Consider the following 14,973-nt stretch of genomic DNA (forward strand, 5'->3'; position numbering starts at 1 on the left):
GCTGTGCCCCTGCAGCCCATGGGGATCCACGGGGGATGCAGAGATCCACCCACAGCCCATGGGGGAGGTGCTCATGCTGGAGCAGGTGGATGCCTGGAGGAGGCTGTGATCCAGTGGGAGACCCAGTGGAGAGAGACAGGGGGTCCCTGCTTCCAGGCTGGAGCAGCCTGTCCTTGGAGGATTGCCTCATGGAAGAGCAACCCACTCAGTGGCTGTTTTGGGAGGACTGTTTGTTCCCCGTGGGAAGAGCTCACGTTGCAGCAGTTTTGGCAGGACTGCTGCTCATGAGATTGGAACCACATTGGAGAAGTTCACAGAGAACTGTCTCCCATGGGACCCCAATAGCATAGCAGGGGAATGACTTGCCTCCCTGAGCCAAGCAGAAGAAACCTCAAGTGATGAACTGACCATGACACTGGCAAAAATAATGAATAGGTAAGGACCCCTTTTAATTGTGTTTAAAAAACCTAAGCTTGAAACAGATCTATTTGAGATAAGTAGGAAAGATAGATGCAAGAACTGCATCAGTGACTTCTCCTTCCTTGGACTGTCCTCAACAATTCCCAAACTGGCAGAGCAGGAGCAGTTCAGACAGATTATCACATGCAAGGAGTAAAGGCCTGGTCACACCTGCTTATTTAATTTCCTGCTTCTCAGCTACCTCAGAACGCAGCATTGCTCAAATGGCAAAGACTACAACTATATCAAAATATAGCACATATACATTTATATAAGCCTTTTCAAGTGTTGGATTTTTCTTTTTCTGAATAAGATATGAATTACTGATGACTTTTTTTTCTGGCTCTCACTAGAACTAATAGGACAACAGTACCTACATATAGTCTCAAAAACACTCCTACAATGCACCTGCAGACAAGCCAGAACTCTGAGGTACAAGAGAGGAAAACCTCTCCTAGGATGTCCACTCTAAACTTTGCTTTCTCAAAAGATTTAGACAGCTTATATACTCTTTTGGATTATACTGGAAATGTCTAATTTAAGGAAATGACCCTTCAAATATACAAGCCTTACAATTTCCTCATCCATCATGGTGACTATCCCTCTGGCTGTTTCTAAGCCATGAGCACTGCTGTGGTTTATATAAAGCACTCCTTTCCACAAAGGATTGTACCAGAGATGGTTCCTGATCACAACAGCTCACAATCCAAAATCCTGGACTGATGCAATCACTCACTAAAGAGACAATTAGGTCTTAGGAAATACTGACATGAAAAGTAGATTGAGTTGTTGCACTTCAATAATCCCACTGACTTTTTGGATGAAGTCAAAGATGAACTGTGGTTGTTTCTGTGCATATGTGGGAGCAGCAGCTCCCAAGCAGTACTGATAGTCAGAAAAGCAATAACAGGAGACCTACAGAACCTTATTAAGCAGCACTTTACCTTTATTACCTTTGCAAGATTTTCAAGGCTGACAATACAAGAATTACTGCAAAAAAAGATTTTGGGACAGGAATAAGGTAAATACTTAGAAGAGACTAACAGTAATAATACATAAGTATTAAGAGTTAAACTGGCTGCATACCATGCAGCTTTCCAGAGCCACACTCAGGAGTATTCTTTTAAAGACAAAAAAGACAGCACTAACACCAAAATAAGAAACACAGATTATGAAGTCAGAAACATTAGATTTTCAGATAGCCGTCTTGGTAGGCAGAAGATGTACACAGAAGCCCTGTAAAGATATTCTGCTCGTTCCCTGAAGCAAGCAACTTTGTGTTGAACCCAACAGCATTCAACCAACATAGGGCATTAGATCATTTTGTTACAAAAGAAGGGGAAGGAGGGGGAGAGAGAGAGAGAGATAAGGTCAAAAAAGATCAACAGCAAAAATGCAGGATAAAATTAAGAAATTTTCAAAGCACTAAGGAAAGAAAAAAGAACCATCACAAATATTTATGTTGCTTATACAAAATATAAAAATATTTTAAATAAATTCTGGCATTTGTCCAAGTTCTTTAGAAGGGGCAAATTAAAACCAGTGTCACAGCACATTTGTATGCAGTATCTCCATTTCAAGGAGGCATTTTGAAGAACTGACTGCATATGTATGTATGCAAAATACAAGCAGAGATACAGAGAGCACACCCTGCACCAGTGCATTCAGCAGGAATGAAAATATCTGCTGAATGAATGAAAATACCTGGTAGAAGCACTATCCCAATTGGGTTAAACACTTATCCATTCCCCCATGCCAGAAATACTTAGTGGATTCAGGAGAGGCTTTGAAAATGCTTTCTTAAGTGAGTAGGATCCCCAGGCAAGATCCTCATCCCTTACTGAAGCCTGCATTAGTTTTTGCCATCAATTTCTATTGACAGGGTTGGGTTGCAGGTTTTGTATTGTCACAGAACAGACTCTGGTTCAGGCCCTCAAACCTGGCTGTCCCTCCAGGGCTCAGCTTCTCAAATTCAACTTATGAATTTTGCTGCTGCAATCTGAGAGCAAAGAGGGACAGTTTCATGGAAACAATCACACAGGCACTACAAGAAAATGGAAACCACTTCCTCCAACTCCTTCCTGCAAGCAGGCACTGGATGGGTTGGTGCCCACTGACGTATCCATGTCACAGGGAGGTTGTGGTCTGCAAATTACAGTTGGAGAGTTCAAGCCTTCCCTTCACTGTGAATTGCAGAGCTCATGAATGGGGACAAACCAACAGCCTTTCCTGGGCAAACTGCTTCTGTCCTGGAGGGTCATGCACCATAAATGAGAATTGAACTTACTCTCTTAATTAACTCTCTAGGGTTAATACTTTCTCATAAAAAAAACTGGTATGAATTTGACAGAGTTTATTCTTTATTAGGGTACATAGCAATGGTTTCTCCTGGTGGCATATACCTGACAGAATTATTCCAATCCACTCAGTGATCCACTTACTGATTTAAAGGTAGTTAAGAGCTATTACAGTTGCATGTAACCACATTTTCTGTGAACAAAATCCTTATGAGTAAACAATAACAAAAAGGGTTCCTCTTCACAATTTTTTACTTTGTACCTAAAAGACATTGCAGAACTCAAAGAGCAAAAAATCAGCTTCCAGGTCATGCCACCCCAACTCTGTTGGTGCTTCTGCACTTGCAGGAACACTTGGCACATTTTTTTATATATACTATATAAGGACTAAAGACTTCCTAAAAACATTTAGGGTGCTTTACTGTTGAGAAGTACCTTGAGGTAGCTTCAGTTGTGTCCTGGGTGGGGGGAAACTGCTGAAATCCCAGCCAAGAGGCCATGAACTGGCAGTGGCCCTTTGTAAGGACCCTTTGCCACAGCACTGCAGTGCTGGCCATGGAGGGGTACCCAATAAACAACAAGGCCTCAGACAAAATATCACCACTGGACCATAAGGCAAGTGTAAGGGGTGTGAAAAGCACATGAGGACCTGGTATACAGACTGTAATGGTACAAAACCCCACAATTCCTTTGTTCAGGGTCCCGTCCCCCACACCCAGGCACCCAGCTTGAGCTGTTATCATGTTGCTGCACCATGATTAAATTACTTAAAAGAACCAGACATCTGAGACTCAGCTACGGGATACCTTCTGTAAACACTGGGAGGGAAACCTGTCTGATTGCATGAGAGTGGTGTGTGTGTGGGGAGTCAAGCAGGGCCACCCCACTACAAGGGAGCTTTGGATGCAGCAGCAGAAGTCTGGAGTAGTGGGAATGTAACTGCCAGTGGCCCCTGGATGGACAGAGAGGAAACTTTCCTTAACATGACAAAGTTCCTAGCTTTTCAATTTTGGCATAATTTCTAGCTCATTGAGCACACAAGCCAGATTTGCAAGCCAAGCTATAGAGCTTAGTCTCTTAAATGACAGGAATTTTAAAGCCTTTTTATCAGACCATTGTCCCTATACATTTTGTCTTTACTAAAACTGCTTTCTATGGCTAATGGTACATTTCACTTGCTACTCTCTAGATTCTAACAGGTCAGAAACATGCAAAATAAGGTATAAATTTATAACAATCTGTTTCAACTTACATTCTTTGTTACCCGTTCCTATTTTTACTCTCTTTTCTTCTCACTAAAGTTATTAATATCTGCTCCCCTTTAGTCAATAATGCCAAATGAGCAGCTGTAAGTCTGCTAATAGGATGAAAGTTATCAAGTCATGACAAGTTTATTTGTTGTATTTTCAACTAATTTTATCATCTAAGAACGAAGAAGTAAATTTACTTTATTCTTACATTAGATTCCCTTAGACTTACCACTAACTTTTCACATTTCAGTCTACAATTTAATACTAGACCCAGGCCTTCTCCCACACCAAAAAGAATAGAATAGAACAGAATAAAACTTTTAAAAAGGGGGATAATATAAACTACTACAGGATTCTCTCCCTTTCTGCTGTATTTTGTTGTTAGTCAGGCTATCACCCAGTCCTACCCTTTTGGTATTGCACAGGTTCAGATAATACAGAGTAAAACATATCCAGGGTATTAAAGCCCATTCATAAATGGAGATTAAAAATAACTAGGACAACAAGATGGAAATAAACTAACTTGCATAAAAACATACAAAAATCACTCACTGTTACGTATTCTTCAGTTTTTCATAAAGGAGATAAATGTTCACAAATACTTTCAAGGATGACTTTTTTACAAGAAACATCCTGTATTACATATGAGAAATCACGAACACCAACACATGCAACTTAGGCAGAAAATATGGTCAATAACTTGGCAATAAAGACAGACTAGAAGAGCCTCTGGTGAAACTTTCTTTGCAATGCTGAAGTCACTACATTACGTTCTTAGTGGAATTTTATCAGATAAATCTCAAGCAATTGATTGAATATGTTCTACGCAGTTTTTACAATAATTCCTTCTGAAGATTGCTCTTTTGAAGCTGAGGAATTCATATGCAGCAATACAAATGTTAACACAAGATGAAAACAAATTGCATATTACACTGAGCCAGTCAGAGGATACCAGTGGATGCAATAAACCCTCAAATCAAGATTGTACATATTCTTAGAATTTGACTACTTCACTGCTTTGAAGATAGCCTTCATAAGTAAACTTTTTTCAATTATGACCATTTTTTTCAAACCAAAGTGACCACTGAAAGCAAGCATAGTGGTCAGTTGGTGACAAATATTTGGGAGAAAAAGCCATTGTAATATCATAACAATCTAATTGCCTAACGGAGCAAACCCATAAGAGCATCTAGTAAGAGGTCAGGAAACAAACTTAAGCATATGCCAGCAGGTCAAAGATACTGTGGGCAAGGGGAAAATAATTTGAATTCCTGGATAAATATCCATTTCAAATCTCTGGAAAACAGCTAATTCAGGACAAAATACTACACATTACTGTAGTATTAATACGAAAGACTAAACATTCCCTAAAGTAACTAGGATTCCAGGAGAGATTTTACAGAGCTCTATAAGGTGAATTGATAAATAAAAATAACAAACTAGGAGTCTATGACTAGGGATTTAATTTTCAATCCCCAGCACAACCATACCAACTGTAACTACCCTGTTGCTTATGTAAGTGCTGGTGGGTATGTGAGGCTGTATGACAGAGTATGCACCTTTCCTCAATGTCTGCACCCTAGGAGTTCAAGATTAATTCAGCTCCACACCTGCAGTTATGTAGTTAGTATGTCCTTATGAGAGAAAGGGAGAAAAAGCATTTTGTGCTAAAGCAGATCTGTGCTGCTACATATCACCCTCACATTTCTTCAAACATACTGACAAACACTTTTTGCTTTAGAAACTAGGGTACTGGGTTAGCATTATGTGTTGCCACCCAAACTAAACACAGTTCATGTAAGAGTCTCCCAGGAAGATTATGTTCTGACTAAGAGGAGGTTATAGGTTTGGAACATACCCAGAAGCCATAGCCAGCAAAATTAATTGTTTTTTCTTTAGCCTAGAGAGTTTTCTATTGGAATTTCCTTTCAGTGTTTCCTGATGAAATGCCATGGTCATTCCTTCCTAAAGGTAGCAAAATGAAAGGATAATAATTTTAGGCACTTCCCAGTTTGGACAGGATAAGGTGATTGACTCTGTGCGTCTGTGTGTGTGTGTGTGTGTGTGTGTGTGTGTGTGCTTGTGTGTGCTTGTGTGTTTGTGTGTGTATGTTAGAGATCAGAGCACATTCTGATATTCTTCCATGTGTTTTAAACAGGAAAACCACTAAGATAAACAAGCTGTTCTCTACTGCAGTTCTGCAGCAAAATTCTACCCTTAAGTGTATTCCCCTTAAGTGTATTCCCCTTAAATGTCAATTTGTCCCAAAGAAGCAAATAATAAACTTTTACAGTACAATTTGCCATCATGTATTTAGTTTATGTAACTCTACAAAAAACATGTTAGAAAGTTTCAAAAACAGTAGTGTTGCCTTCTCTGCTGCTTTTTTCCACCTGAGAAAAACTCTTCAGTTAACCAGGAGTGCCAGAGAAAGCAAAAATATTCCTATCCATCATTGCCTGCCTTTTAAAATTATTTTTTCCCTAGCACAAAGCTAGCTTTTATCTCTGTTTGGCCATTCACCTCCTAAAGTGCCATCACTGGAAAATGCAATTACTTCTTTCAGATAAAAGTCCCATGAAGTGCCTCACAAAACTATGGACTCTGGTATCAAAGAACCACGGAAAGGCTTGGGATGGAAGGAACCTTAAGGATATCTAATTACACCCCCAGATATCTCACAGGCAGGGACACCTTTCACTAGACCAGGTTGTTCAGGGCCCCATCCATCTTGGCCTTGAACACTTCCAGGGACAGGAAGTGTTCTCTGTCCTCTGGCCAACCTGTTCTAGTACATTACCACCCTCTGAATAAGGATCTTCCTAACCTCTAATCAAAACCTACTGTCTATTAGTTTAAAAAAAAAAAAAAAAAAAAAGTCACTCTTTTTTTAAATCCTCTTCAAGTCCTGGAAGGCTGCAATGAGGTCTCCTTGGAGCCATCTCTTCTGCAGGCTGAACAAACCCAACCTTTCAGTCTTTCTTTGTAGGACGGGTGCTCCAGCCCTCTGACTAACCTCCACCCTAAGTCTGCCTCTCCTGAGTCTCCAAAAGCTTTTATCTGCAAATGAAATCTCTTTTTGAGAAGCTACAATATCAGACAGAAATACATCAGTGGGCAGACAGCAAAGCCAGGCATATGTCTGCAACTGAATATCTAAAAGCAGCAGTGAAGTGCCATGCTTCACTAAGAGTCTGCATGCAGTAAAAATAATTCTCAACTCTGCCAAAACTTGAGAAACATGCTTTTTTGAGATACTCTGCTTGAAAAATAAATCATGTTTCTTTGCCATTACAGAACATATCAATGGGACAAGTTCATCAAAGGGCTCAAGATTAAAGATTTGCACCTTTTTAGGTTTTAGCAGGGTACTCTACAGTTTAAAAAATGGAGGCAAAGCAGAATTTAACCAGCTACTGTGCTGTAAGTCTACTAACTGAGCCTCATTCAAAATGCCATTTATTTCATTTGGGGACTACAAAATCTCTAGCTGGATTCATAAATAAGATTAGCCAGGCACCTTGACAGCTACTTCACCATAGCAACCAGATTTCCGCCTGGGCCATAAACAACATATTTGACCTTTTTCATACATAATTGCAAAAGTCAAAGAGCAACAGTGAACTTCAATAAAATCAATTACCTTGTTAAGACTTTAAATTGGACCAATTTTTTCAAATCTTTTTCAAAGATTTTATGATAGATAAGCTCTGTACAGAGCAGAAAACATTCAAAGGCACTCTCCAACTGCAAAGAAGGAGATAGTCGCTCACCCAATTATATCACCTAGCAATGTGAGAAGAGGGAAAAAAAAAAAAGAAATTGTTTTTATAACCTGTGAGGATGGGCAGAGGAGGATTTCTGGACACAAACTCTACCTTCAGCTCACAGCTGAAAACCTCCAATGGCTTGAAGACAACACAAGCATCTTTGCACTACCACACAGCTCTCTAGCTACACTGTCCCGTAAAAAGCTCACAGTTAACAGTACAGTACCTGTTACAACTTGCTTTCCCACTTAGCTGCACTAGATCTCACAGCATCTTACAGATCTCACAGCACTTAACTACTTGCAGTATGGGTCCCCCCCATGAAAGGAGGTATATTTGGCAGCTTGATTTTGGTTATATTGTACAGGATAGTTTTTAACTGGACTATAAACTGACACCTGAAAGATAATCTTCCTTGTTCTTGGTGAACCTTGTAAAAACCTTTGAAAAAGCCAAAAGTAACTCCATGATCACTAACAGTATTTAAATCTTGATACAGTTAATGCTCAGCTCAAAGATGTCACTGACTCCTAATACTCCTTTTTGTACTCCTAAATCCATTTACTTAAGAGGTGATGAAAAGAGTTATGCAGCTGACCACTGTTCTTCCTTTGCCCATATGAGCTCTGCAGGAAAAAATGCAGCTTCTCTTCTCCCTGGCTTATTTTTCAAGGTGAGACATAAGCTCTATTCAGTGCCAGACAGAATTTATCCAAAAAGAGATGATTGATCACTTTACAGAATAAGGCAGAAGAAAATACTACTTACTTATTTTTATTTGTATTTATGTATTAAAACACATTAATTTTGCTCTGCTGGAGGGGAGGCAGGCTGTCCTAATAGATTATCAGTGGACTTTGTACAGTTTTGGAAAACAGAACTGTTCTGGAAAGCATGCTTCTTGTAAATAAACCCCTATCTGTGCTTCATGATGACCCCACCTATCCCACGGCCTTTTAAGGCTGCACACATGTTATGACTGCATCTGGCTGGGCCTAACAGTTTCTCCAGCTGGCTCCACAAAAGGGTGAAATAAAATTACATAAAACAAGCAAAAGGAAAAACCCAAAGGCATCAACTCTGCTCTTGGTCTTAGTGCTGAATCTCACCACAGTCATCATTCTGTGTAGTAAAACTACACAGCAGCTTTAGTCCTGCCGTAATGATAAACTTTCTACTACAGGCTGAAGCAGTTCAGCATTCCCTTTGTCTGCCAAGTGATCCAAACCCTGTGAAATTCTAGATAATCATGACCAAGTTTTCATTGTTGTTGTTGCTGGAAAAGCAGTCTCTGCTTCAAGTGTTATCTCTATCCTGTAATACTACCAGCCAAACCTTTACATAGAGACATTAATTGACAGGCAGACAGTAAAAAGCATATGATCAAGGTGACACCATCTCTACATCTCATGACTGAGATCAAATGCTTTGTTACCCAATCTCTAGAAAAAAGCTAAAGTACTATGAATCAAAAAGAAAAGACTTCAATATATGCAACACTTTCAGATGAGATCAAACAGCTACAGAGGGAGAAACATCCATGACCACGGACCTTGACTGAAATAGGTTAGCACTAGCGATGAAGTTTGTGTGAGGTCAGAAGCCTAGAGTATCTTTAAAAGTAAGTGATTCACAGCAGACAAAGACCAGAAATACACACACAAAAACATAAATTTTTGGCTACAAAACTCAGCAATGAATAAAGCACAATTGTGCCTTTCTGTTGAAAAGTCGGGGTTTTTTTCAAACCTATCTGTATATACACTAGCTCTTCACTTACACAACTTTATGTAAAGGCTGTTACTTCTCAGCCCCATCCTTCCCATAAGCTATGTCTGGATCCATTAAGAATTAATATTATGACTTACATGAAACTAACCAAGAAAAAGATCCCTGGAAAATATCAACACAGTGTCTAGTTTAATCATGTGCCAGCACTGCTGATGGTGTCTGCAGCTATTAGAGCATCCACTCTGCACACAGACAACTGTGACTGGTAGCAATAGGCAGCCCAGCTGTCTGGCCTACAGTGGGGTAAGAAACCAGATGGTGCTTCTTTAACAAATGCAGGAATTCTTCGAGGGGCTTTGAACATGATCACTATTACACTTCTGTGATAAATCAAAGAAGATGTGTTTTGATCCTGCATAAATCTGCAGGCACAATGTGCTTTGGTATCGCTGTAAAATTCTCATCCTATACACTGATAAATCTATGCTAAATATCAGGAAAGCCCACCTAACCAGGAAACAACCAGGGCAGTTATCAGGAAAGGGAAACAATGGTTCCTCAGAGTCACTGCCTTGATCACAGCACCTCTTAAGCCCATTTCCCCAGTGTTCTGAAGACTATCAAATGAGTTGTCATGAGAAAATTCTACATTTCAGCTGCAGGCCCAGATATTAAAGAGACACTTCTAAAGACTCCAAATCCATTTGTTTTCTTAGAATTCTCCGATTGTAGTCCTTTCTGCAAATTATGCTTTTTTTCCTCTAAATACCACATTCCATTTTTCCACCATTCCTTATACCAAAATAAACCCAAATCCTTCTATAAAATAAAGGAAAAAAAACTAATCAGATTAAAATTTTGCATCTGTGTACCCCAGCAAAACTGACAGACAGTTGTCACACAAAGTACTCATCTCCTCTTAGTTTTATCACCATTGAAGGAGAGATCTTTAATGGCAGCACCATTCTCCCCAGAGAGCTGGAAGAAGAATGGTCCAGCAGTGAATCACCTCCTAAGAGACACAAGGGAACAGCTATGCATTGACATGAGAAAGCCTGGGGTGCTCCCAAACTTGTCAGCTAACAGCCATGTTATACTCAATGTATCAAACCTTCAAAAGTTGTTTAAATTAAAACAATACAGCTTTTGGAGACAACACCTGAGGTTCTGTCAGTACTGGTTTTATTACCCATGTATACCAAAGAAAGTTTCTTAACTAGTAATCATCAAAAAGGTTCCAGTGAGGACAGGCAATTTTAAACAAAACTATAAAAGTCATAAAACCACATCACCCCTCTACAACTCTATGCCCACTACAAAACCAAATATAATGCATTTTGAAGTCCCAAAGTGTTTCAAATTTAATTCTCTGTTCTCAACCAGAAAACCATGTTTTCTCATGAACCACCACAGCTCCAGCAACTTGAGCTGTAATTTGATAGTCTGTGCTGAACAAGATGAAGATCCTAGCTACATGTATCCTACAAACCTTCTGAGATCCACTCAGTCACACAGATACGAAGAAATACAGACTTTAATAGTCAAACTCATTAGCAGTAATAAGAAAAGTAGCTACTGTCCTAAAAGGGACTCACAAGTAGGAAATGAGTCATGCTCAAAACATGGACACTTATCAATTGCAAAACAATTAAATGTCAGTTTATTTGCAGACTGCAATTCTTTTAGTGCTCAGTTTTGCTGGGGTTTCTTGAGATCATATCTATCAAAAATTGCAGGCAGCTTGTAGAGATCTGTTTTTGAAATGTTTTTTCTCAGTCCTTCCATTTTGTGCCTCCAGGATACTAGAATTGCATGTTGATAAGATAATATCATCCAGCAAGGCCTGGAAAAAGCTTTCATTTAAATAATTCAACCCACAGTGTTCTGCTGTGCTCCATTGGACTGGGGACCTTGTGTACCTAGCAGAGTTTGTCAAGTTAGCACATGAGGTCACACGAAGTCCAAACAGCTCCTCTATCCTTCATTACAAGCAGTCCAGAATTGACATCCTTACGCCACATGGACCCCTTTGCGACCAGTGACATAAATAATAATGAAAAGAATGTATTAAGAATGCAACCACAAACAACTCAATTTGCCATGCAGGAGAATTCATCAGACATACAGTAAATAAAAGGAAAAAGGGAAGCCTAAATCAAATATTTGTATATTTTAAGCCCACATATTTTTAGTCACCCATTCCATCACAAATACATGCAATAAAGGAGAACTCCAGTTTGAATTTGTGGAGGGTTCTTTTTGTTTGTTTTTCAGGGGATTTTTTTTACTAGCTATTACTTAAGAATATCAGTAATCATGACCCATTTCCACTCCTTCAGAGTGTGCAGGGCTCTCTTCGATGCTTCTAATGTCATGTAGTCTTGTGGATTACACCATCTTTTTCAGAGAAGCACAGGGATTATCTTCTTTCACTATTTTGCATTCTCCCTTACAAGATTTCCTGCTGTTCCTCAAATAGTGAAAAATGGCTGCTTGTATCACATAGAAAACAAGTAGTCTTGTTTGTTACCCAGCGATTTTGCTTTGTTGGTAAATTGTTGGTATTTTTAAACATGTTTAAATGTTTCCCTTGCCTATAAAAATCCAATTTCCCAGGAATTTTCCAGAACAACAGTTTTTACCTTTGCATTCCCAAAATTCCATGGAAATACCACAATAATTTAAAGTGTTTCTTGGGCATATGTAGGTCTTTAATGAATTCTGTGCAGTATCCAAAAACTACAAGAGCTAGTGTGAAAGAAATCATTATTGGGTTAAAACAGGCACATGATTCCTTTTGATCCAAACTCAATAATGTGAAGTCTAACCAGATGTGAACATTGGAGAAAGACCAGGATTAGTAAAATCAGTGATACATTTTCTAAGTAAAGGTAATCTTATAGGCCTACATTTTACTTAACAAGCATTTCCACAGCAGAAAGCAATGGTTGTTCCAGAAACAAAAAAATGTGGAAGGTATGTAGTTTCTTCAGAGATCCATGCAATTTAATAGAACAGCATTTCCTCCTTGGTGCCCTTATTTATTTTATTTTCTCTCAACAGCATAAAATGCACAAAATACTGATGAGTCAGAAGATAAAATTTATCTCCTATTCTCACAGTTTTTAGGTACAAAAAAGTTTTCTGGAAAAGTTGATATATTTAGAAAAATCTGGATGTACTGTATTCTCAAAACAAGACAATGCCAAGTGTCATCCACCAAATTTAGGTCACACTCATCCATGGGAAGAAGTCGTTCAGTAAGGACTGGTGATAAAGATTAGTGTTTGTAAGACAACAATATGTGGTTTAAAAGATAAATATCCTTCCTATGTGATTTTAAAATCCATTCTATACATTTTTAGCATAGAAGAAAATTGTTCTGCTTACTCTGAAAACAATGGCACCCGGGTGACATTTCTTCAGCACCGGCCAAATGAGGATATCTACAGTTCTAGCAAGCTCTAGATGAAGAGCTTGTCATAGGGAAAACAGACCCTTTCTATGTCTCAGTCTGGAAAGCACACTCTGTATCCCTAGGACCACGATGCATGTGAAATTAAGTTATCCCACTGCTGCTTTCAAGCCCAGATGAAATCCACAGGGCTTTTCAAATCCAAGAGCCCAATTACTTCATTGCAGGCTACACATTATCCTGCCATTGCCATGCAGATTGTGTCGCCAGGCTTTTGTGCAGTCAGGCCTTAAAACTAAACAGTAAACCTGCTGTTCCTAATAAAACAAGATGCTGTCTCCTTGGGAATAATACCTGTAGCAACAAACCAAGGCAAAAGGAGAACGAGAGAGAGAAAGAGAGAGAAAGAAACACCTGCCTGATCAAACATTAAAAAAAATGTATTTTCCTGGCACCTGGTCTTGAAGGTGCTCAGACTGACAAATCATGCCAATCATGATCTGAACTTCTACTTATCAGGACATCAAACATCTGAAATCAAAGCAGCACCACTGTGATTGGTTGAATAATTTTTTTAAAAGAGTGGAATGTAGCAAGGCCAAAGTAAGGAAGGACATGAATGAACTAACCTTGACATATGCTAGGTAATGCTCGCACTTTTCCTGCATGAATGACAGTTGTAACTTTTCTGTGATCTGCCCTGCTGCCTCTCCAGAAGTCACAAAATAAACTCTGGGTTGCTGGCTCTTTTCCTTCTTTGCCACATCAGCAGTCAAGTTATAATTCAAACCTGTTTTAAAAAGGAAGAAGAAAACAAAGGATGTTAGTGAACAAGTTATTTTCCAGCCGTCCATCAATGGATCCTGTCACCTCCGGGGCATCTATGCTTGAAGAAAGGTCAACCCTTGAGGGCCCTCAATCAGTCACTAAGTTCCATGTAGCTACAGAAAACCAGATCTAATTACAAACATACTTCCATGTTTGGTATCACTATTACTCCCAGCCCATCCTTTCCCATAGGAAACAATGTGTAATACATCTACATACACTTAACACAAAAAAAAACCCAAAAAATGAAACAAAACAAAAAAAAACCCAACAACAACCCCCTACAAAAAAAAAAAAAAAGAAAAAAAAGATGTTTAAACTACTCCTGACAGAAGAAGCAAAAAACCCAACACAAACAACAGCAGCAACTTCAAACTCTGTTTTCCCTCTAAAAAAGCACAAACCATGAAAATGTCAACCAGGATGTGGCACTTCCTGACAGTTGTTTTCATTGATTTGCAGTCATCTTAGCAAGGAATCTTAGCATTCATATCATATATTTCCCCACACACAACTTTTTTGCTTCCAAAAAGCAACCTGGGCCAGTGAAGGGCTAGGGAGATAACAGGCCAAACTTATCACTGCTGGTAGTGTAAGTTCTTCCTGCTCACTCCAGTAGATCGTAAGACAAGTTTTCACTAGCAACTTAACTCTTCCAAATAATGCCTTCAAACATTTGTCCTGCAGCTTTAAGTGAGTTTTCTCTCTTTCCACTGATGATCTACCCACCCAGCATCACACAATGAAAATAAAACTCTGGCATGAATTTGACAAGCTCGGAAGAAGGGTTCAATTCTTCAAAATTTCAAAAATTCAAATTCAAAATTTATTCATTTTCCATAACTAAAGTTAAATGCCTAAAAGTTTTGATAATGGTTCCCTCTGAGAAATTTTTGCTCATATCTTCAAGATGGCTACTACCCAGCAGACCAGGTGAACTATTCCAGCCAGTAAGAAATGCACCAAGTAAATGGCAGCAGGCATTTTATAATGGATTCTCATCCTAAATAGCATGTACATACTTATGATGCAAGAGTCATCCCATAGGGCTGAAAACACCCCTGAAGCAGTGGGGAGTGAGAAGAGATTAAGATCAGGCTATGGTATCCCACAAGCTAAAATAATATGAATCACAGCTGGCAGTGCTAAAGGATGGATTGCACACTCTGAACCACTTAGAACCTCCCTTCCTCACCCACTAAGATAATGACAAAGCACACAAA

At 39.1% G+C, this 14,973-nt stretch overlaps 1 protein-coding gene across 2 annotated transcripts in view; it reads right to left on the reverse strand.

Moving 5' to 3' along the window:
* The window catches only part of ITGA9 (integrin subunit alpha 9), a 213,139-nt gene that overhangs the window by 147,647 nt on the left and 50,519 nt on the right, over nt 1–14,973 (reverse strand). For both annotated transcript variants that reach the window (XM_015619749.3, XM_015619751.3), the window contains exon 15: nt 13,552–13,712. In XM_015619749.3, coding sequence (XP_015475235.1) covers nt 13,552–13,712 — 161 coding nt within the window. The remainder of the gene's footprint in view (nt 1–13,551; nt 13,713–14,973) is intronic.

Source organism: Parus major, chromosome 2 (genome assembly GCF_001522545.3).
Source record: "Parus major isolate Abel chromosome 2, Parus_major1.1, whole genome shotgun sequence".
In the NCBI taxonomy this organism is placed as follows: Eukaryota; Metazoa; Chordata; class Aves; order Passeriformes; family Paridae; genus Parus; species Parus major.